Here is a 25,787-nt window from a genome sequence, read left to right as displayed (position 1 = left end):
TTCACAATAAACCACAGAAGGCTGATTCCAAGCATAACGGCTATTATGGAAACCTACTTTGAAGCTGTCTGTTAAAATAAGAGCTCACAGTAAGACAAATTTTCTATTTCAGTAGCTCCTCAAATTGAGTCTGGCCACAGAGTTGACTTCAGTAAAACTATTTGCTTACCAAGTAATTTCACTACGAGTGGCTGGAATCAAAGTGAGGCAAACTGAAGAAAATAAGCTATAGATAGATAAGCTTTCTATCTTCGATACAGCTATAAGAATACATTTTTAAAAATTTTAAAACTCTATTTTTCTCAATAATCATTTTGACCCACAATATAAAGACATACACAGTAACTAGTTTAGAAGTTACAAAGACTACAGTTTCAAGTTCTAAAAAAATACCTCCTTCATCATCCTTGACTCCCACCTCCTAGAAGTGAGAGAACAGAGTGAGAGTGTTTATTTAATCACTTTATATAAAACTCAGTCTGCACGAGATCTCCATTAGCCTGCTCCTTTCACCTACAACTAAGAACACCAAGCGAGTTTTTAAAGAAGACAGATGATTAAACAAGGTCACGGTCAGTAAGTTTCCTTTAAAGTTACTCAAGAAAACTGGTTACTTATTTATTTTGTTACAATAATCAAAATTCTCCATCTATCACCGTTTTAATTGTAAAGTTGCAGTTGGAACCAATATATTCATCATTTACCAAAAAATCAGTCTGCCTACTCGATTTCCTTAACAAGGCAATGAAGAAATTCATACTCATTGCAATACAGAATCTTAGCTTTTTTATTTCTAGAAAAAATGGACAAATTTGCCTCCTCTTCAAGATGTCACAAGAAATTAGGTAATAAAAGGGAAATATGGGAATCCTAAAGTCATCTAATGCTTTTCTCATAATTCCCAATAGAAAACAATAATTAAAAAGTGTTCTCAGGTTGTGAAATCTCTCTATGCAATACAGAGGTGCAGGAAAGCTGCAGACTTCGCTCACCTCATTTATAAGTTTAATGTACTCACAAAGTCCTTCCTCTAGGGAAATTCACGTGATCAATTATTGCATTTAATTACACAACTCCACTTCAACTAGTCTAAAAGCACCCTGGAGAAGCAGAGTTCGCTTCAATCCTACAGCGCCGTGGTAGCTGTCTAGTACTCAGAGCCACCACTGCCCTTTACAGGGGAGGCCTTCCTGGTCGTCCCCTCCCCAATGGTCTGAAACAACATATTCATCCTAACGATATATTTCAGTTGATATATAAAGACTAATCAAAAAGTCTCTTTAAGAATAAAATATCTTAGCCCTTTGCATATCAAATCAGAAGCTGAAAGGTAAAAGAATGTACATTATTTTCAAATATACAAACTATGTGCTAAAGTAAAAATAAAGTGTCCTCTGAGTCAAGCCGAAGCTCTGTCCACGACTCCAGCAGTGGACATGTGCTAGCAGACAGGTCCTCCCCGCTGAGGGTCGCTCCTGCCCGTCTCTACAACAAAGCACAAAAGCCAGAGTTAGGTTAGTGGGTTGGCATATTCTAAACTTCAGTTACATAAATGTTGTTACTTGTTTGGAGATTGTAATTCAAGAAACAGACTACAGAAAATTTTAAATGAAATTTACAAGTAAAGATGGCAACCCATTCCAGAGAAACAGTCAAGAAAAATATATAACCATCTTCCTCACATACAGTATGAGAGGTTTTCTACTATTAGCCTACTCAATAGTAATCTGATCAGCATAGTGCTACAAAGAAAGATGCAGTCTGAGCTGGTGGCATTAGAGTATGTTTCCAAAAGTCAAACAAGTAGCTCTGGTGATGACGACGATGGTGTCACGGCCCATGAAAACAAGAGCTAGCACTTATTGGGCAATATATATACTGACACAATGAGAGAGACCAGTAGGATATTATTCCCATTTTACAGATGAGGAAACTGAGGCACAGAGAGGGTTAAGTATCTTGGAAGAGGGACAGGTATTTGAATCCAGACAGGCTTGTTGACTAAAATAAAGAGTCTAGGTTTTATTAGTGAAGGAGGTTACTCAATAATCAGCATGAAGAGTTTGAACCCCAGGAAAACAGTTCACAGAGCGCTCTGATGGAATGGCTCCGAGGGCTGTGGGTTTAAGTGCAGCTTGTATCTCTTTCACAAACGGTGTACGTGCAGGGAAGAGGAAAAGAAAAAAACCTTCAACTAGACTTCAAAAAGGGATAGAGCACATCGGGGCTTTTCTCTAGATTATACATTGAAGGTAACATAAACAAGAATTTCTCAGTTGTACATGAAACAAGTTCAGAGATGCTGACGGTATTTGTGTGTGGAGGGAGGCAAGGACCAGGGTTGTTAATTACTCCCTCAATCTCTAAGAAATGCAGCTGGAAATGAGAGCGAGGTCCCCCTTGATCTCTTCCTGCTGTGGATCTGTCCAGCTGCTGTCTTCAGTCATGAGACGTGCGGCTGCAAGGTCACTCTGACACAGGCTGAAGACCGCCTGCACCGCTGCCTCACAGCACGGCACGGATTTTACTGTACTGGCTTAGAGCCCGTGCAGCTTGCTCGCTGGATTTGCCTGTTAGACCAAGGAGAGGGGGCCCCAAAATCTGCCCAGTCTGATATTACCAGGAGGAGGAGTACAAAATCTCCCAATTGCCTGAGAATCTAGTCAATGTTTTCTCAACTGTAAGAGAAGCTACATTATATTCTGAAGTACTGTCTGCTAAGAATTGACTTTTCCAATTTAATATTTCTCAAATTATATTGTAACAATTTTAAGGTAGAAAGAACATGAACATATAAATTAGCCGTCAATTTACTAGTGAAAAAATACTCGGAAATGGAAATACAGGGCAAAGAGAGAAACTAGAAAGCAAGCAAAAGGCGGGTGGGGGAGGGGCCCAGCTTCTTTAGAATGTGTCTGACATTCTGGTGTTTTGTAACCTAGACTCTTCTTCCACCTTTACTTCTATCCACTACTTCAAATTCTATTATCTTAGTTCCAAGAGGGCATTTGAGGAGAGAGACGGACAAACTAATGTGGTACAGGTTAACAAGAATGCAGAAAAATCTGGAGACCGCTTTTGAAGGACGTGCAGTCAGGATAAGAGGTTTATCTGTCTTTAAACATCTCAAGGGTGGTCAAGTACCAGAGAAAGACACTTCGTTTCCTTTCTGGAGACTGAAGGCAATGGCAGCAATAACGGTGGTAGCACTTTGGGCTTAACACAATGTTATTCCTAAAAAGAAGAGCCATTTAACAGAAGGCGTTGCCTTGTGAGGTGGTTCAGTCCTAGCAGGAGCTCACCACAGATCAACCTTTCTAATTCTCTGAAATCTTCCACAACGCGATCTTTCTTCTTCTGGTCCAATTTAAAACTTAACTTGTAATATTTCAAACTATCTTTGCCTCACAGATCCTAAATATGTACACACACACACACACAAAGACAAATTGATGCAGTTTGACTATTACTGACTTGGAAAAATATACTTTCTCTTCCAGGATGGCAAAATTCAGAATTAGAAGCATCAATTCTTCCAAGTTAAAATAATCTGTAAGTTAACTATAATAAAAATTATTTACTATATATACAGATGTTACATATATATAATCAACTACAACAAAAATCCTCATGGGATCTTTTATTTGGCAAAATGATTTTAAGATTAATCTTAAAAAAATGCAGAATAATCCAGAAATTTTTTTAAAAGAATAAAGATGAAGGAATTTGCCTTGATTTGCAAATATCAAAACATACCATTCACTAAGCAATTAAAAACTGGTTAAACATTTGGGAAAGAAATAGGTTAGTTAAATCTCCCCTTAAACAATGTGGATTAAAAATTTAAATGTAAAATACAAAACCACAAATAGCAAAATATAGGTCAATGTTTTTATAATCCTGAGACGAGAAAGACTTTCCTAAATTAGCATGCTACCAAAGGCAGGATCATGAAAGAATGTGCAGTTGGACTAGATAGAAATCAAAATTTTTGATTTGCAAAATTTTTGATTTCTATCTAGTAATACATCAAAAAGTCAAAGAATGCTGAAATTGGGGAGAAAATATACAATATATACGACAAAGACCAAAGACCTCCTACAATCAATATGAAAAAATTAGTTTCTCCATAGAAAAATAAGCTAAGGATGAAATGGGCAACTAGTAAGACAAAAAATACAAATGACCAACAAATATGAAAAGAAGGTAATCTCATCAATAATGAAAAAAAATTTGATTCACTGTTTTACCTATCAATCAGAATGACAGAAAACAGGTGATAAATATATATACATAATGATGTCAGAGTGTTACTGATGATAAAAGCCCATCAACGGGGTGTGGTTTAACGAAATTATAGTAAATCCAAAATGTAATAATGGAGCTACAAAATCGTTTTTATCTACTGATACAAAAAGAGCTTCATACATTAAGAGAACAAAACAGGGTACCTAATAGCAGCACATAAATCATCTTCTCCCCATGCTTAAACACAGAAAAAAATCTGAAAAGATATTTATCAAAAAGTTAAAATGGTATTTCTAGGTGTGGGATTATGGTTTTCATACTTCCTTTATGTTTTTCTGCATTTTAAGTATTTATTCATTTTCTTTCAACTACTGATAACATCATTTTGTCTGACAAACTGCAGGCTAGTTACCTAGTAAGGCTGTGTTTTCACCCGCATCTTCTTTAAAGGTAGCATCGCACTGCGGCACGGACTCATTAGTGGAAGACGATGGCAAGTTGCTCCCATCACTTCTGTCATCATCTTCTAAAGTAATACTCAAATTTGCAGCCAAAACACTTCCAGGGGTCGATTCTGGAGTGGGCAGCTCCTGCTCATCCTCAAGCTCTCCCTTGAGAGTTAGAACAAAAGAAAACATCTTTTCTAAGTAACATGATCAAAGCTCACCTATCATCTTTTGCTCATAATTCATACAAAATATTTACTTTTATACATGGAATATGGCAAAAAGCACATCCATGTGTTCTTTATTTAGCATCATCAGAAAATGAATTACTTCTCAATGAGCAGCTTTTCAAGACCTAAATGCTTTTTTCTCTAAAATCCATTTTTCCCCTTGATACAAGCATGGCCACCTTTTAAACTATTTACTGCCGGAACGTGCTGTGTCACAAACGCACGTTCCTGCCATCTTGAGCAGAGGGTGGGCATCATCTGTCTGCCGACCACTTACAGCTGGAGCCGCGAGCTGGAAGTGCTGCCTCTAACTGCTGTGCTGTTTTCAGCGGGGCATAGGGAGCAAGGTTTCTGAACAACAAAGGGCTTCAGATTATATTTTGGTTCACTTAAAAATAATCACTTCTGGCTCCTTCCTTATAGACAGGGTGTCTGTCAGCTGTCAGTTTGCCACCAACTTCCCCCATCTGCTGCTTAAAGAAGAAAATAAGACAATGAAAGTGAGGGCTGGGACTCTACCTGCATTACTACATTAACTCTCCAAATCTGGAGCTATCCCGAAACCCTTTTTGATTAATATCAGAGTCAAAGCTGCGTTGTGATGAGAGGAGACTGCTGGTAACATGACCCACTCAGTGACGCTACTGTGGGTTTCCTGTGGCCTGTGGCTGAGACGCCACCTCGGCTTCAAGAGAAAGCACCCACAGTCACGCCCCCTCCCCTCCTCTGGGCTCCTGGGACCAAGGGCACTGCTGGCCTGCTGCTCCCACTGCCAGCTCCACCAGTGTTCGAGAACCCTCCTCCACAGTCCGCATACCATGTGGTACACTGCCGCCTTCTCATGGGTAACTGAACACCCACAGGACACCACTCCTGACACATCAAGCAACAAAGCCTGTTGAGCTGCCATAATGTCTGAACTCCTGCTCAGCCCACCCTAATCTATTTTTCCAGGTATTTATTGAACTATCTGCCAAACTTAAATAACTACTGCCAGCCTCAAACCCCACAGGTCCACAGTCATCAATCTGCAGTGCGCTAATCTGTCGGACAAATCCTTTAACACCCAGCTCAGATCCCCTTTAAAAAGCCACTCCCTTTACCTTCCCCCTTCCCCCTGGGAGTCGATTCCTCCTTCCTCTGTGCTCCCATAGCAGTTCAAACACACCTCCGTGCCATGCTGTGTGGCTATGCCCTGAGCGCTCACTAGTCCAGAGTGGAATCCACAAGAGCCCATGAGCAGAAGGCTGTGTCTTATTCATCTTTGTCTCCCTAGAGCCATGTTCAGACCTAGCACCTAGGAGAGCACTCCTTTGATAAATGCTTGCCAGATGAATGAAAATATTCAAGTTATGTGAGGCTGGCACATCAAAGTGGTTACAACCACAAACCAAGGACCACCCCTGAAGTCTGTGTGGAGGATGCTACCAGGTCTCTCACTGCGTCATTTTCTTGCAAGTGAGAGTGTGTCATAACTATGCATAAAATCCAATGCAGGAGGGGCCAATGGGTCTAAAGAAAATGGCATAGTTGTCAAAAGAGGAAAAAAAGAATTAAAGGCAAGACAAGTTCATTTCTTAGTTTGATTTAAAGTTACTGTAGGCTTCTGTTCTTCAAAAAAGAAAGCAAGCTTTCTGGGAACACATAATCTAGCTTTCTGAAATTAACATTCTAAGAAAACAATTCAACTTTATGTAAAATGAAGAATCTTGCTTTTTAATATATGAAATGTTTATGTAGATATATTTCCAAAAACAAAACTCATAAGGATTAAAGTCTCAATGCTAAGGTCAGTGAAGTTCCTTAGATATGAATTTCTAGAAATGAAAAGCAAGTTTAAAATTACTGACTAATGAAGAAAATAACTTAAAATGAGCTTCAGAGTGTATCCAAGGAAAGAAAACTCTGCCAAGAAGACACCTGTCAAGCTCCTGTACCTATTGTTCAAAATGCTGTTCCAGGAAGGGAATCAGCTGAGCTCACGAGAAGGCATGTTACGCCATGCTAAAGTGAGCCATCATCATTAAAAACTATGAATAAACAAACGTTAGAAATTCTAGAGGGAAGACAAACTTTCTAGATATCAAAGCGGAAGTTTTCAGGCAGTCAGTCCTTGAACACTGACCTTCCCCCTTTCTGTGTACCTATGGTGAGGGCATTCTGGAACTCACACTGGGAAAACCTAAGTCATAGGAAAATCCAGTGGCTATGAAGGCAGCGGTCTCTCAACCATCCTCGTGAGCTTGAAGCTGAGGGGCACCCGAAGCAGACCCGCCGCTCCGAGGGCTGTGACAGCTTTAAGTCACAGGAAATGATTTATTATCACAAAAAACCTCTTTGTAGTTTCCAACTCTATAATAAATGCTACAGAAAATTCTAAAAATATGTTTAGCAACAAGAAAAATATATTTGATATTTAAATTACTTCTTTCAAAGATCTTTACTTCAAAACTAATATTTAATCAAGAATATTTTGACATATTAATAGATTATACGAAGACTCTAAAAACAACGTAAACTTAATCTAGAAAAATCTGTTTTTGCCTCCCTACGCCCTCCACTTTTGGGTAAGATAGTATTTAAGAGCTTGGACCCTGGAATTTAGCAAAGTTCTATCTGAAAGCTGATTCCCCATTAACTAGCTGTGTGACCTCAGATGAGCTACTCAGCTTCTCCAAGCTCGAGTCTCTAATTAGCGAAATAGGAGGAGTACCAGCACTGACCTCGGGGGGCGGCTGGATGAAACGCAGTAACGCACACATGGCATTTGGCACACGGCTACCTACAATTACGCCTTCTCCTTCTGCCCCACTACCTCTGCGTTCTGAGGAAGGTCCTACGACCATCTGAGTATCCCAAACTGATGGAGCAAACTCCGCGCAGGACAGGTTTCCCAGCAGTATCTGACTTTGAAACCCAGGGATGGGGAGAACGGGTGTCAAGAAGTGTTGGCTTCAGTTTCCTCACGTGTAAAACGTGCACCTTGAGCCAGAGAAAAGTTTGAGGCTCGTTCCATTTCAAACATTTTATAATGCCTGTTTATGCAAAACTGACTAGCATCTATACACTCTGCAGCATAGTATACAAAATATACTGCTCTAAGGTGTTACAGACTCTCTGGGGAAGCAGGGAGCATATGATTCTATAGTCACAGACTCAGTTCATCAGTTTTTTGGAATGTCTTAAGAATTCATTTTTAATAAAGAGGAAACTTTCTTCAGAGAACCACAAGGATATCAGAAGGAGCATTTACTCCATTCCTCTTGCCTCTGGTCAGTAATGAAATCCAGTCACTCAGGAAGAACCGGGGCAGAGATTGAATATAAACAAAAATGCAACAAACCCAATATCCCAGGGCTTTGATGACATCAAGTTTACACATTGGACACGTGCGGTGATCCAAAAGCCATGGGTCAATGCATATTCTATGAAAAATATGCCTAAAAAAATTAAGTATGTGTTAATGTTTTAAAACAAATGTTTATATCTTATAAAGGAAACAACACATTCCACCATCTCATCTTCTCATTACAAGTTAAATGTCAAATCAACATTCTAGTCTACTGACTTAACCCTAGGTAATTATCTATTCTATTTCCCATGTTAAACAGAACCTGACACTTATAAGGAAATTCTCCCTTCACTCCATAAAAACAGCATGGTTTATTTCCGCCTCATGCTAGCTTGTGTTTTTATGTACCTCTGTAAGGTACTTGAAAGCTTTCTGGCATACATGGCATATACGGCACATGTAAATGTAGTGTGAATAAACTAACAGTAATAAACTAACACTAAACTGATACTCCAATGGAAATACAGTAAAATATCAACAAATCATCTCTGGGTTGCAGGCTTAAACAACACATTTTCTGTCTTACGTATTTTTGTTTACTCTACACTTTTCTATAACGAACACCTATCACTTTGAGAATCAAAAAAGGAAAACGGAAAAACCACATATGTATTTTCTTCTTCCACTGATGGGTCTAGCTGGCTAGCTTCTCCTCCTCTGTGGTGAACCTGTTTTCTATACGTGATGAAGATAAGGAGTTACGAACATGGGTACTGGAGCCTGACAGACTGGGCTCCAACACCAGCCGTGCAACTGCACACCGTGACTTTGACCCGGCTCTCTAACCTTGTTGCACCGACACCACAGGCTGTTCTGAGGAGGACACGTGTAAGGTCCCACACAGTGCTGGGGACAGTAAATACTTAGTCATTGTTCGTTATTACTGATGTTGTCTGAAGACCATCTCTTCAAACAGAAATCTGCTTAGTGCAGTTAAAAATAACATAATTACATAACGTAGTCTAGTCCAGCTTGTCTTTTGACCTTTCCACCCTCAAACTGAAACTGACTGATCCACAGGAATAACTGTCACAAAAACACAAAAGAAACATGTTGACTTTATTGGGAAATCTGTTAAATTAAGCACGGAGAAAATGGGGGCAAAAAATAAAATCTCAAGGGGACCAGGAAATGTGCAGAGGTAACACGTCTGCTTATGAAGGTCAAGTACAAAACCCGGCTCGGCCGTCAGGATACACCTGGTGCCAGGAAAGGAAACAGCGTCAGGCTGCTCATCTGTGCAGCATCCTAAATCAGAAAGACTTGCCCTGAACTGGCCTACAGTAAAAATTCTTTTCTATTTTAACAGTTTTCTACAGGACATGATCAGCTCATACTGCCCCCAATTCACTGAGTACCCACCACACCAACCCACATAAATGCCTGCAGATCTAAGTTAGCTATCTTTATTCAGAAAAATTTATTTTATTTGATACTCATTCCTCCACAGAATTACTGAGAACTTAATCTACTATAAACTACTGGTATATGTACAAAAGTACTTTGCAAACATAAAGCAAAACATAATTATATATTAACTTGTGACCTGCTTCTAATAGGTGGGAAGTATAATTAAAACCAATCAGACTTCAAACATAATTTCTATATACCTTTCTGCTAACAAAGCAATTCTTTTAAAAAGTTATTAAAGTATCCCATTAAAAAGGAAACATAATTTCCTCTTGCTTAAAAAAAAGAAAAAAGCCCCTGGCATACCCAGAGTAAAGGGAGGAATATTTATTTTACCCAACTCTAAAAATAACCCAAACCCAGGGTACAAATAATACTAACCACTGCCCTCCCCAATCCACTTTCTGCTGGTTGTTTCTGGCCTCTCCCAGGGTCTTTCACCAGTCATACTTCTGTTTCCTTTTTCCCAACACAGCACACTTTCTTTTTTTGGTGAGGAAGATTGGCCCTGAGCTAACATTTGTGGCAATCTTCCTCTATTTTATATGTGGGATGCTGCCACAGCAAGGCTGACAAGTGGTATGTGGGTCTGCGCCTGGGATCCAAACATGCAAACTTAACCACGACACCACTGGGCCGGCCCCCATAGCACACTGTTTGCATCACTAAATGTATAATGGAATTCCCAATGAAGCCTTGCTTAGACTAAAAGCCAATCTATAAGAAAGGTATATAATGGGTCTTAATGGTCACCTAAAGTCTCCTAAGCAAAGCAATTTTAAAGTAAACCAATACAGGAGGAGCCTTGAAGACTGGAAGCTTCTTTTCTAAAAGATGAGATGATCGCAAGATCATCACATGACAGCAAGACCTTCAAATCATGAAAGACACGTAACTCTGTTGTCAGAAACCTGAAACCTGTCCAGTAATTTTCACCATCTCAGGAGGTAAAAAGAACATACTTGCATGGCAGGATTCTGATAACATCCTTTACTTTAAAATTTTCAATACACACTGCACAATTTTCAGCATCAACATCGATTCCCTGCAAAGAGAAGAGGAAACAGTTTACTACATCCTTGGTAAATAGTATATCCTTGCTAAAACTCACAACAACCTGGTAAAACAATGATGACTACTATTGGCATAACTTGTATTAAACACAGATTATCTCTACTCAGTATTTACTTTTAACCACTATCAAAAGATTCCTTAGAGAATTTGGCTGAAAAGGAAAAAAATTCATTGTCTACCAAATCAGACATGAAGAGTGTTTAAAGACTAGGCTACTGTTCATTTTGTTTGTTTGTTTGTTTTTTTTTTGGAGGAAGATTAGCCCTCAGCTAACTACTGCCAGTCCTCCTCTTTTTGCTGAGGAAGCCTGGCTCTGAGCTAACATCCGTGCCCATCTTCCTCTAGTTTATACGTGGGACGGCTACCACAGCATGGCTGCCAAGCAGTGCCATGTCCGCACCCGGGATCCGAACCGGCGAACCCCGGGCCACCGAGAAGCGGAACGTGCGAACTTAACCGCTGCGCCACCGGGCCGGCCCCTACTGTTCATTTTTTTTAAGTGTTCATATTTAAGGCCTGTAGAAATGCAAATAAATGCTTTACTAAAATAATTACTTTTCAAATATAAAACTTATAAAAAGCATGAATATCCAATTAGCTACTTGTTTTCTGGAATCATTAAAAACAAAAGTACTTTCATTAGAATCTGCTAAAGAACAGAGTTACCACTCACAAATGAAAAAATGCAAATAGTTAAATATCTCAAAATATTCACCTCTCTAGTGATAAAAGAACTAAAAATAAAAATACTGGTTTTTATCTATCAAATTAACAAAGGTAAAAAGAAACAAAAATTGCTGAGGAGGAAGCAGGCTTGTGACAAAATTTCCACTTCTAAGAATCTATGGGTCACAGACCTTTTTGGTAGTCAGTCACCCCGCCTTCCCTGGGTCCCCCCGGATCTCTCCACCTGGCCTCATTCCATCACCCAGAGCAGGTGGGCCAGAGCAGTTTTGTGATCCAAGACAGGACAACGAGACTCCCAGGATTTGGGGATGGGGATTTGGGAACTACCAATCAGTGTGTGCGTGTGGCTGCAACTCGAGCAAGTTAATTTTATGGAACATGGCTATACTGTCCTTATGCACTTATTTTAAAACATATTTAGCCATGCGCATCACTTGCTAAGAAGAAATAAAAATTGATTTTATATGTAGATACTGTTATCAGATTGTATTAAAATTAATTTTGCAACACTTAAAATTATATGTTGCAACTAAAGTGAACATTATGACTTATTTATCAAGAGCCATACAAGAATGATGAAATAATTTTTAAAGTTCGTAATGGTTTGAAGTTTATGCATTACTGTGAATGAGTCCACAAGAGAAAAAAAAATTAGAAAACAAACACCAGTCTCTAGAACTGGACAAAACGTAGATTTAAGAAAACACAACATTTTTCTGCAGGAGTTTAAAATGTAAAATTTTCAGAAAATCCATGTATCTACCTCATGGACCATTTATGGCCGTTTTTTCTAACCATTATTGTGACAACTTTCAAAAAACAGTCTGTGGAAGCATATTTTCAAGAATGTTCCATCCAGGAAGAGAATAATATCAACTTGCTTATGTTCTCAAAGACCCAATTCAGTAAATTAAACATATGAATCTATGTCTTCTCATAGTTACGGACTGAGATTTCCTGCTACTGGAGAGAAGGCATGTCCCAGAGGAGCATGAGAGCACACGCCTGTCCAGTCATGGTCTGCCGAGCGCATGTGGAGTTTATCATGGGTGTCCCTGGAGGCCCCCAGGACCCTCAGTGGGTGGTAAACCAGATGTCTGTCTTACTTAACACTTGAGATGGCAATTTTTTTTCACTTTTTCTGTTCCACATGAAAAGAAGCCAGTACCTTGCACAAACTATTAAAATTCAACTGGTACTACAAGGTAAAAGGCATTAGGGAAGTAATGGCAGCCAACAGCACAATTCCAAGAGTATCTTAATATTAAAGATATCACATAAACCATCAATATCAGATTCCAAAGTTTTAAAGTCAAAGGTCTGTAATCTAAATAGTGTTTTGTTTTAATCGTTTAAGTGGGTCAGAGGAAGGGATATATACCATAAGTGCAGCTATTCCTTTTTTTTTTGGAAAGTGGAGTGGTGACTAGAGGGTGTAAGAGATTAAGTTTCAACAACTTAGTGAGATAAAAGGAAAATGGAAACAACTGAACCCACCCATGACTCTGTCAACACAGTTATCAACATTTCACAGCACAGAAAATGGACTATTAAGAGAATCAACACTACTGCCTTAGCAACTGTTTTCCTTCTAAGGAATCTATCCTCTAAGAATCTGAGGTTCTAGATTTAGGGTTTATCCTATTCCAAAAATGCTTTAAAACTCTGGTATGATTTTGGCTTTTTAAGTCTCAAGCTGACCATGCCAAAATGTTTCTTTTTTTAAAAAGTATTTATTTTTTGCTGAGGAAGATTCACCCTGAGCTAACATCTGTTGCCAATCTTCCTCTTTTTGCTTGAGAAAGACTGTTGCTGAGCTAACGTCTGTGCCAGTCTTCCTCTATTGTGTATGTGGGTCGCTGCCGCAGCATGGCCACCGATGAGTGGGGCAGGTCCTCACCCAGGAACCAAACCTGGGCTGCCGAAGCAGAGTGCACCAAACTTAACCAATAGTCCATGGGGCCAGCCCCAAAAAAGTAGTTTTAAAAACACCTTTTTTCAGGGTCAGCCTGGTGGCGCAGTGGTTCAGTTCATGTGCTCTGCTCTGGCGGCCCAGGGTTCGCAGGTTTGGATCCTGGTGAGGGCCTAGCACTGCGTGTCAAGTCACGCAGTAGTGGTGTCCCACATAAAACAGAGCAAGATGGGCACAGATGTTAGCTCAGGGCCAGTCTTCCTCAAGCAAAAAGAGGAGGACTGGCAACAGATGTTGGCTCAGGGCTAATCTTCCACACACACACACACTCACAACATTTTTTCTCCACAAATCCCAATATTTTCTCCCTGTAATTAAGGAAATCAGAGAGAATGGACACATAGTCTCAGATTTAACAGAGATGAATTTAAAGTATCAAGGGTCTACGGTATAGACTTTAACTTTAAAATCACCTGTACCTGACCAACAGGTAGAACTTCCTTCGATGATGGACATGACAGAGCCATCCAGTATGGGAGCAACTGGCCAATGTGGCCATCTGAGCATTTGAAATACAGCTAGGGTGACTGAGGAACTGAATTTTAAGTTTAATTCATTTAAATTCAAATAGCCATATGTGGTTAGTGGCTACCTATCCGATAGCATAGGTCTAGAAGGCTCTTTGAATATACTGTCATGTGCTGTATAATGACCTTTCGGTCAACTATGGACCACACGTGTGATGGTGGTCCCATAAGATTAATACTATATAGCCTAGGTGTGTAGTAGGCTATATACCACCTAGGTTTGTATAAGGACAGTCTATCATGTTCACACGACAAAACTGCTTAATGACACATTTCTCAGAACGTACCTCCGTCATTAAGCAGTGACCGTATAACAGAATATTTCTGCCAACTCTTCTTTAAAATGAACACATATATGAAAGTTAGAACTAGCCCAAACACCATATGTTTGATACTGTGAATTCAGCAGACTGGAAAGTATTACTTAGACATATAAACAGATAGGTATTTTAGTTTAAACAAAAAAAGAAAAGGAAAAAACACCCCACAAAAATATTACCTTTTCTCCATGTTTCACAGTATGAAGAGGAAGCTGGCCGATAACTTTCTTAGTTTCTTTTCTATGGTTCTTAGGTAGGAAAAATATTACTATTATTATTGAAAATTTTAAGTGACTATTTTTAAAAATTCACATATTATAACAAGCTTACAGAAATTTTTAAAATTTCATTTAAAAAGCAAAGTTAAATGGCTATTATGAAAAGAACTTTAAAAACATGACCATTTAAGTCTTAATGTATAGGATAGTCACATGTAACTTAAGAGCTTAAGAGTACCTATTTTCAATTCTTGATTCAACATCTGAAGAAGAAACCAATTCTTAAGTCCAAATATTGGCAGGAAAGTAGTAAGCTGAGGACGAGGGTACCACACACTCGTCTACTAACATCCCTGAAAGGAAAGAGGCTTCCTGGTTGTCGGGTGGAAGACAATCCAGACAGGATTGTGCACTGCCCACAGAGGCAGGAAGGGCTACTTTTCAAGACCATGGAGCCAAGTGTGAAATTCAAGAAGCCTGCCCTTGGAAGCCTCTGGCCCCTCACCTGCCCTTCTCTTGGCCGTCACTGAGACAGTGCCTGTCTGCACATGGACGGCCGTCAAAGTTGCTCCACAGCGGAGCCTTCAGGCCCGGGGCTCTTTGTAAACACAGAATCAGTTCCCTCTACCTCATGCCTTTTTGTCATTCCTTTATGTCTGGAAAAGGACAAAAGGGTATCTGCAGGAGCAAAACGTGCAAAATGCGATTTAAGGGTATCTAATTTCCCACAGAACAGAAAACTTAATATATTCTAATTTAAAAGTTATTTTCAAAAAAATCATAATACTATTTAAATATTATGAGTAAAAATGAAATTAAGCGTATGGTCCAAGAAAAAACTACGGTCTAATATAACTTCAAGCGATACATATATGGGAAATATTTATAAACTATCCTTTAAAAAGCAAAGTTAAAAAGAGTTATCTACAATTACCTGACTTCCAAACTGTGAGCCCGTATAGAGGAAACGCTGTATGTAGTAAAATATTAGCCAGGCTAATGAGATAATCATCATGGTGATGAAGGCAATGGCCACAAACACCACGGACTGGCCACCGATGAACTCCTGCACGTGACGGGTGCCAACCCCTATGGTCATCTTGACTGGAATTCCTTTTTGCACCAGATCCAATATTTCTCTTCCTTTTGGGTAGCTAACCATAATGACCACTATATTTCCTGTTCCTGTAGGAAAGAACAAAGAAATCAATATAAAGAACACAAAATACAATACAGAGAAATAAGATACTCATTTCATAGCAGAAATGAGTACTATGTCCTGTCTATGCACACATCTGAAAACTTTGATAAAATGGGTAATTTTCAAAGAAAATGTAAATTACCAAAACTGGTCCCCAAAGAGAAAACAGACTGATTACATTAGAAGTAGAATAAATCAGCCCAGCACTGATGGCCTAGTGGTTAAAGTTCAGCACACTCTGCTGTGGCGGCCCAAGTTCATTCAGTTCCCAGGTGCAGAACCACACCACTCATCTGTCAGTGGCCATGCTGTGGTGGAGGCTCACACAGACGAACTAGAAGGACTTACAACAGAACATACAACTATGTACTGGGGCTTTGGGGAGGAAAGAAAAAAAAGAGGAAGATTGGCAATAGATGTTAGCTCAGGGCGAATCTTTCCCAGAAGGAAAAAAACAAAGTAGTAGAATAAATCACTGAGAACTTATTCCCCCACCAAAGCAAGAGTCCCATTCAGTTTCATAGGTGAATTCTACCAACAAACCTTTAAGGAACAAGTAATACCAATGACACTTAAATTGTTCCATAGATTAAAAAAATAAGTTTTAAAATTATTTGTAAGATAATAAAACCAAACATGGTAATTAAAAACAAACCAAAGAACCATACAGACCAATTTCACTTATGAACATTAATACATAATGCCTAAAGCATGCCCATTAAACTCAGAGAGGCCATCTGAGAATTTCTACTATGATCGCTATTATTTAATGTTGGTCTGAATGCACGAGCAGACAAAAGACAAAAAAATAAGAGAAATAGAAAAGAAGGGGTAATCAATTTTACACAAATCTACCTATAAATTAATGCATAAAGTATCAATAAGATTTTAAAAACCTTAAAAATGCCACTTCTAAAGTTCAGTTAAGGGAAAAATAATCGAAAATGATCAGGAAAACTTTTTAAACAGTAAAACCTGGACTATAAAGTAATTACAACAGTGTGATAATAACATACGAAGATGACCAGAATAATGGGACAGGATAAAAAGTCCAGAAACTAGACCCCAAGACATAAGAGAACTTAGTACAGTCATGTGCCACATAACAACGTGTTGGTCAATGGCAGTCTGCATAGACAACAGCGGTCCCAAGAGATTGGTACCCTACAGCCAAGGTGTGCAGTGGGCTGTACCATCTACGTTTGTGTAAGGACACTCTATGATGTTCACAAGACCAAATCACCTAATGACTCATTTCTCAGCACATATCCCTGCTGTTAAACGACGCATGACTATAAATCATACAAATGGACTTTCAAATCAGTGGGGTAAAATGGATTACTAAAAAAATAGTGTGGGGGCAACTAGCCAGCATCTGAGGAAAAAGAAGCTGCATCCCTTTCTCACAACTTATGCCAAATTAATTCCAACCAAATAAAAAATTTAAATATTTAAAAAAGAGTAAACATAAAAGAGCCAGAAGAAACACAAAAATTAAAATTAGAGAAAAACTTTTCCAAGTATGAAAAACCATCTCAGAGGTTCTAAAAAAAAAGAGGATTGGACCAACTATATAGAAACAAAATTTTCTGCACTGACTAAAGGAGAGGAAAATCAAGGAATCCAGATCTACAGAGCAAGTGGCCAACTGGGGAAAATTACATGTAACATAACAAAGACAAAAAAAAATTTCCTATAAGAAAAAGAGCAACAGAAAAACAAAGGAAATGAAATCAGTCTGCAGAAAAGAAAATAAGTTTTTAAAAAATAGCATCTTTAGCGAGATATAATTCACATGCCATAAAATCTACCTTTTGTAAAATGAATAATTCAGTGGATTTTAGTATATTCACTAACACTGTGCACCCATCATCACTATCTAATTCTGTGCCATTTTCATCATCCCCAAAAGAAATCCTGTACGCATTAGTACTTTCCAATAGATGTACTTTCCAACAGATGGATTTTAAACATACGAAAAATCATGGTACAAATGAAAACATCATACCTATAAGATCAGCAAAAATCAAAAAGCTGGATACACTACATCGCAAGAGTGTGCACAAATCTGCACACCGCTGGGGGAGTGAATTATTACAATCTGGTATGGAGGGCAATGGTTATCAAAAAATCTTTAGGGGCTGGCCTGGTGGCGTAGTGGTTAAGTTTGTGGGCTCTGCTTCGGCGCCCTGGAGTTTGCCGGTTTGGATCCTGGGCTTGGACCAAGCACCACTCATCAAGCTGTGCTGTGGTGGGATCCCACAGAGAAGAACCAGAAGGACTTACAACTATGTACTGGGGCTTTGGGGAGGGAAAAAAATATTTTTTAAATGCACATGTCTCTTTGACCCAGCAATTCTGTGTCCAAGAACTTAATTGCACAGATATACTTACATATGTACGTGTTGGGTATCTACAAAGATACTTATTGCCAGTATTTTTTCCATTTTTGCCATCACAATCTAAATGTCCATCAATAAGAAAACAGTTATATAAATTACAGTATGTGTACAAGATTGAGGCAGCAGCTGTTAATACTGATTGTACTAAAGATAGGAGAGAAAAAAGCAACATGTAAAGCTGTGGACAAAAGATCTATATGGTCATATCAATAGAGACAACTCTGGAAGGCTACCCTGGGGACTGAGGACCCTGAACATCTCTGGGAGAGGACTTGGGCACAGTAAAAATTCTGTACCGTGTGCATGTATTACTTACTCAAAAACCAACTTTAAAACACATATAAAGAATGTTCCCTAGCTCACACTGAAACCACATTATAACATTATTTTATTGTGTAGAGGATGTTAACCTGTAGCAAATCCACTGTGGCCCTCAGTCATCAGTATTTAGTTACTGAAACACCAGAAGGGCACCCTTCTAAGGTGGCTCCTGTCTGGAAGCTGATCCTATGACCCTGGCCTAAAACTGTCACTTTAGCAAGAGCCGTAGCTGTCTCAAAACTCACATAATCACCATGTAATCCCTGGGGAAATACAATAAGGAGTAAGGCGTTTCCTGCCTTCAGGAAAAGAAACGTCTAGTAGCTCAGAAAGACAGGTACAGAAACAATTATGGTGGTGACACCACCTATAATTTTACGGCACTTTACAAAGTCTTTTTCATAAACCTCCTTTTGTGGAAATTTTCATTATCGTTTTACACGAGGGCTCAGAAATCTTAAGAGAGCTACTTGATGTCATACACCACCCGGAAAAGCCAGTGCTAGAGTCTGAAGACCCAGCTCCTTCATAGGAGCCCTGCGCTGCGCCCTTGCTGTGGGGGACACAGGCGTCAAAAGCCACACAGGCTAGGTTCAAAAGGCACTCTTCTCCGCCGTCTGGGTCTTCTCCGAGATTATTTCTTCAGCTATAAGATGGCGGTGAGAATTTTTCTATTTTAGACTGTTGCTTATTTAATAAGAAAGTGGAGTAACAAAGAGCAGCAGAAATGAAGTGATAATTTTGTCTGGGGTGGGAGGGACCTCTTTCCTTGGGAGTTCATTTGAGCTACATCTTGAACGACAGGAAGCGTTTACCAAAGGAAGGAAGTTTTCTAGGCTATGAAACCATCATAAAAACAAATTTGGGATGGTGACTGGTCCAGTTGGGTTAGTGACTAAAATATATGTAAAGGTATCTTGTCTATTTTACCCCCAATGCCTCACATAGGAGCTGGCACATAGTAAGTATTTAATGAATCCTTGTTGAATAAATGAACGAATGAGTGAGAAGTGGAAGATGAACTGAGATCAGAGAGGTTCTTGAACACCTAAAAATATCTGAAGGGGCTGGCTACTGACACATGATGATTATCAGAAGGATACCCTGAACTGAACACACTTGTAATGTCAATCTGAAATTTTCAACCTAGGAAATTAATCTTAGTTCACTGAGTTAAAAGAAATCATTTAAAAAAAATACCGTGCCTGGCATGAGGGTTAAACTGTTTACTATAGTACTATAATTATAGCAGCAAGATTGCTTCTGGAAACTACTTTAAATTAATAAAACTCAGAATGAAGACTCATTCTATTCTTGTGATTTGCTTTTCTGGGACATTTTTTGGGATGCACTGCAGGCAGGGCAGTTGAATAAAAATGCACGAGCTTGGGGTCACCACGTGTACAACCCCAAACAGTGCCAGGCACCGGTGCTGGGTCTTGCCCTGCCCTTACCTCCTGATGCCCCATCTCCCTGGGCCAGCCCCAGAGAGCCTTATAGGCACATGAGAGCAAATCACAGTTTATTTCCAAACTAAACAGCTGAATTTCTTCACGGAAGGCACAGACACTCGAAGGGTCAGCAGGGGGTAGAAGAAGCCCTTAGAATTTTTTTCTTCCTTAGGCCTTAACTTTGCTACCAGTCACGTTTGACTAAAGGTCATCTTGGCACCCCTGTCCCTCCCCGAAAGAACCTGCACGCTCACCATTAGAAAGGAAGACCCTTGAAGGTAGTTTATTTTTGTCTTACACTTAGCACAAGATCTTCCCACATAGTACGTGACGATCATAAACCTACTTGTCAAATAATAATAAATATGAAATACGGTATTTTCCAGCAAGCCCAATTATCCACAATATAAAATTATTCTGTGCCAAAAATAAAATTATGTGTACTTCTGTTTCCTTTCAAATTTGTGTTCTCTTACCACCTTGTCGAAAACAAAAACACGTAAAAACACATATTGGTCAACAGCTTCAAAACTCTGACGGGTTCCATTTGAGTCTAGAGTACCAGTACTCCTCCCAGGGAAACTAAAGTACTATTTCAACATTCTCTTGAAGTAGATCAGAACTACTGAAATACTTAAAGTACTGGATTAGATTTCTGTTCTGGAAACTAATTCAGGCAGCAAGAAACACACTTTAAAGTTCCAGTTAAAATAATCCCACGAACTGTAAGGCTTTCTTTTTTCTAATAACTTACTTTCCATACTCTCTCCACCTTTTTTCTCCCAACCTGGAGAATTCCTGGTCAAATCTTGAAGATTCAGCACAAACTCAACCGAAGGCTTTTCAGCACCACCCATCCCCTCCCTTTGCACGCACAATGCCTCTTAGATGTACACCGATCGCAATTCCCTTATAGGTCTCTCTTTCCCTCACTAAACGAGCACTTCCTGCTCTTATTTATTAGTTTTTGTAGCCCAGCATCACGCAGTGATGGCTCATGGAAGAGATTCTGTACGAAAGAAATCAATACGAAAAACTGGCTAATCTTCTGGCATTATTGTTGAAATGACCCAATAAGGAGAATATTATAGACTCATTTGCAGGGGAAATAGTACACCAAATACGAATGTCAATATCTCCAAAATTTGAAGCTATTACACAAAACAGAAACATTTTTATAGGGGGCCGGCCCCGTGGCTGAGTGGTTAAGTTTGTGTGCTCCGCTGCGGTGGCCCAGGGTTTTGCTCGTTCAGATCCTGGGGGTGGACATGGCCCCGCTCATTAGTCCATGCTGAGGCGGTGTCCCACATGCCACAACTAGAAGGACCCACAACTAAAATATACAACTATGTGCCGGGGGGATTTGGGGAGAAAAAGCAGAAAAAAGTTTTTAAAAAAAGAAATGCTTTTATAGTTTGCTAGGGCGCGTGAGGAAATAAGTGCGATTCTCTTCTTGGAATTTTAAACTATGTTTCGGATAATTTGGCTTGCTCAAAAATATTTTGTATTTGTTGAATATACTACTCAACAATTTTATTGAGAACTCTTTGCACTTTTCCTAAAAGCATTACTTTATCTCAGGCCTTCAGCCTTTTGCAATGTTATTCCTGCCACCCAGAATGTCCGATAGCCCACCCACCCCTACGGCACTCCACACGCACCCAAAGACACCCTGTCCACCAACTTAACTTGTCCTTCAAAACTCAATCTTTCTGGGAACAGTCCTAGTTAATCCCACCCTCTATGAGGCTGTGAGATGCCCTTTCTTCCTAGAGCACCAAAATACATTCTAAGTTCAAATCTAAATTTTTAGATCACTTATGAGAGAGTAGCATTAAAGACCATCAAGTATTATTCAATCATAAAAGTCTATTTACCATGCTTTGCAAATATGAGACACACCTCTCTCTCAAGGTCAGAGGCTTCTTAGGCACCTCCATAATCTCCCTCCACAACTCTGGCCGCTTCCCCAGACACAGCCCTAAGCCCTGCCAGCACTTGGTAAACAACTGTTCACAGAATGAAAGCGCCATTTTAAACGGTCACGCCAAGACTTCAGCTCAAGGATCACCCTATTCATTAATCAAGAATAACCACACCAAGGCTAATACTCCATAAAAGCTTTCGTTTCAATGGTTGGCTTGTATCAATTTTACCTCTCTTGGTAAAACTAATTTCTACATAGTCATCTTTGCAGATAATTCCGTCAAGGTCCAAACCGTATCATCTGGAAAGTTCTGTTTATCACCCTCACTAGGCCACAAACTCCTCAAAGGCAGGCAGGCGTGTCTCAGGCATTTCTACCCCTGAGGAGGCACAATATGTGGCCTAGACTGGCTGCTCCATACGTCTGCTAAAGTCAAGGGAACTGACTTTAGGCATCAGGGCAACAGTCCTTACAGCTGTTCTGATAGAATATTATCGTAAAGTCACAATTTATTTTAGAACCACAATAAAATAGTGATTTAAATCCAAAATACTTTGTATTGGATTCCAGTAGAAACAAGCAACAGGTTTAAGAAAATCTGGAGAAATTCTCCTGGAGACTTGGGAAGAAACTACATTGATTTGATTTTACAACCAGCCACCTCTGCCTACTTGGAGAAGACCAGTGTTAGAGAGGAACAGAGACCTACTGAATCCGTGGTTTTTACTGGTTCTAGTCACATTCTGACAAAATGCAAGAAACCTAAGTCTGAGCTGCCTTCAAAGGTTCTGTGTAACATTTCAAATTCAGTTATGTCAAAGGTGCTTCCTCTTCCAACTAAATTCCCTTCATTCCATTCTTAATTCTATTCCATTTTCAAAAAGTCATGATACATTTGAACCCTCGGCCCCAATGAGGCCAGGTTCTGAGAGGGTCATTCTTTTCCATTTCCACAGTCACCACTATAGTATTGGCCCTTGTATTTCTAATTGGACTAGTCCAACACTCTAGGTGGATTCTGTTTACAGCTCTTCCTCTTTTTAATCCATTAGTCACACTGCTACCTAATTAATTTCCCTTTAGTCATGGTTCAAAACATTGGACAGTTTTGTCATCCCCTCTCCCCCCGGACATTTGGCAACATCTGAAGACATTTTGTGTTGTCACAACTGGATGAGTGCTATAGGAATCTAATGGGTAGAGGCCAGGGATGCTGCTAAACGTCTTGTAATGCACAGAACAGCCCCTCCCCCAACAAAGAAAGATCTGGCCACAGATTACCTTGTTTCCTTGGGCGAGTCATTTAAATTCTTTAAGCATCAGTTTCCTTATTTGTAAAATTGGGTTAGAGTGTGTACCTTAGAGGCCTGTCAGGAGAATTACGTGAGCTGCTCGCTGTATGGAGAATACTAAGCACAGTGCCTACGCGCTGGGTACTTTCACACATTTTTAAAAAACTGCTAACTCTGTTACTTTTGTCTTTTTTCTCAAACAGAATTATTCTCACCGTAAAAAGGCTAGAATGGACACTGATAAGGGGAACAGAAACTCATGAGAAGAGGATTTAAAACAAACATCAACCAGGTGTTTTTCTGGGTCTGGATAGATGCTATGTCAATAATATAAGCAAGCAAAGTTGCTGAAGCATGAACAAGCGCTACTAGCCTGGAAGGATGTTCATGTCATCATCAAAAAACGCAGTAAACAGACTGAGAAAATTGTAGGCTGACGAGCCCTCCACTGAAAACAAAAGGTCTACCTTAAGATGTTGTAGACTCAGAAGTGATTGCAAGGACCCAGGATCAGAGAATTCTGACACACTAACCTCTTTTCTTTGACAGAACTACTAAAGTTGGGGAGCGCTGTGGACAGAATGTATCTGGAACGTGCCATGTGAAATCTGACAGGACTTTTCATGACAGCCTTGTGGAAACATGGCTTGGGTACAGAGATAATTAGGCAGACCTGTCATCACTGGAATAATTGCACCAAAGGTGGTGCCTTGCCCAATGCCACCACATGGACACCTGCTTCCATTTCCTCTCCAAACCACTTCTTTTCTGTTGCAACTGAGGGATTTCCCCCCTACTGAGGCCAACCCCTCCACAAGTATCCTGGACAGAGTCTTCTTCCCTTCTCACAGGCCTGACTCTTTCAGTTACCTCTTCTCTACCGTGGATCTCTACTAGATGCCTCCTACCCAATTTCCAATATGCCTCCCACTGTCCATCCCACCCTCCCCCACCCTACAGTTTCTGCCCATTTCTCAGCACCTCCCAAACCCTCACAGCCAACCTCAAAAGAGCTGTTTTAACAATCTTCACTTCCTCACCTCTCAACTGACTTCCGTTCCTATCACTCTGCTAAACTTGGCCAAATCCAAAGTCACTTTTCTGTCCTCATTTTACTGACAAGGTTCTGAATTTGCACTCAAGAAGCCAAAATAGAATGCAAAACAAAAGTACAAGAAAAAGGATGTCTGACCGGCAGCAGCAGAAACTTTAAAAAGAGATTTTAATCACAGTAACTTGAGAATGAGTCATGATCTTAGAAGGCATAACAGAAGTACGTTCACTTTGCCGTGTACTGGTCGTCCAGCATTTGAAATTCACTTCGGAGGATAATATCTTGCAAAGCAAGACTTTTAAACTATCATTAATGCTTGAAGAAGCAACCTGTTGCCCTGGGGAATACCTGTGCATAGGAAGGGTCGCCTGGCAAAAAGCAAGACCTTTTCTTGAATGAACACAACTTTAAAAATTTCATCTAAAGCCTCAAGGGATCTGATTGGCAACAGAGCCAGTATTATAACCTAATATTTAGCAAGAGAGAAAACATACTCGAACCTAAATCCAGATTTTCTGACTCAAAGTTTAGAATATTTAGATATGTTTTATGAAAGTGAAGAAACCAGAGTGCCACCCAGCCACCACTTTACGCTGATGAAGGGACAGCCAGACCACGCAGTAGTGTAGGCAAAGAGGTTCAATTCCTACCCGACCTGACTTTGGGAAACGCTGAATTTTGGAAAGGGACCCATGATTAGGAATCATGAGACAACTCACCGGTGAGAACCACAAGCCTCCTGTGGGTTTCATTTCTTTCGTTCTCCTCATTGCCCTCCTGCAGAGGGCACCTCCCTTCACCTGGACGACCCAAGGCGAAGACCTCATCTCATCTGCTGGCTTGCCTCCCTCCTAATAGCAGCCCGGGGGCACACCGAGCACCTCTAGTCTGCCCTGAGACTTCCTGACGGCTACAGGCCGTCAAAGTAGCGCCCCCGGCCCATCTCGCCGCCCGCCCGCCTCTGGGGATCAAGGCGGAGGAAGAGAAGGCCACGGGCCACGACCGCGGCGCAGACCCCTGCCACCTGCCCGCGCCCCCCGGCTCGGCTCACCCGCGTGGGACATGGGCGCGGTGAGGTTCCCATGGCGCTCCTCGTTGTAGAGGACCACGGCCGAGGCGTTCCTCTGCGCCGCCAACAAAACCTTGTCCTTGAAGGTGCAGCCCCCGCGCGCCACCAGGGCGACCCAGGGCGCAGTCCCCCGGCCGCCGGGCGCGGGCACGAGGAAGCTCGTGTCGGGCGCGCAGCCCTCGGGGTCGCGGTCCGCCGCGCGCGGGACGCCCACCAGGCCCTGCGCGCCCTCCTTGGGCGAGCTGTCGCCGAAGCGGCCGCTCTCCGAGACGCTCCACACGGTGCGGTTCGTTTGTGGGTCCACGTACTCGGTGCTCACCACGGCCGAGTACCACTCGAGCGCCCGGCCCCGGGCCCCGCGCGCGCACAGGGTCAGGGCCAGCAGAGCCAGCGCGCCGCGGGCCCCAACGCCGGCCCCGGGCGGCCGCCGCCACGCCATGGCTCCACGGCCGGGCAGACGAGGAGGTGGCCGGGCCGGGAGCCGGGGGACTCCTTGGCCGGAGGGCACGCGCCTGCGAGGCCGCCGAGGGACGCGGAGGAGCGGGCGCCCGCCGCCGAGCCCGGGAAGAGCCAGGCGGGGCGGCGG

General features: G+C 40.9%; 1 protein-coding gene across 1 annotated transcript; it reads right to left on the bottom strand.

The window, feature by feature from the left end:
• Positions 1 to 593: 593 nt before the first annotated feature.
• On the bottom strand, positions 594 to 25,787 carry RNF149 (ring finger protein 149). Its single transcript, XM_046663516.1, has 7 exons — positions 25,184 to 25,787; positions 15,419 to 15,669; positions 14,446 to 14,514; positions 10,649 to 10,731; positions 8,268 to 8,364; positions 4,661 to 4,859; positions 594 to 1,485 (listed from the first exon to the last, which is right to left on the bottom strand). The coding sequence occupies exons 1-7, from the start codon at positions 25,638 to 25,640 to the stop codon at positions 1,442 to 1,444; spliced, it is 1,200 nt and encodes a 399-aa protein (XP_046519472.1). The 5' UTR covers positions 25,641 to 25,787; the 3' UTR covers positions 594 to 1,441.

Source organism: Equus quagga, chromosome 5 (genome assembly GCF_021613505.1).
Source record: "Equus quagga isolate Etosha38 chromosome 5, UCLA_HA_Equagga_1.0, whole genome shotgun sequence".
Lineage (NCBI taxonomy): Eukaryota > Metazoa > Chordata > Mammalia > Perissodactyla > Equidae > Equus > Equus quagga.
The sequence above is the reverse complement of the archived record's forward strand: the minus strand, read 5'-3'. Positions and strand labels throughout refer to the sequence as shown.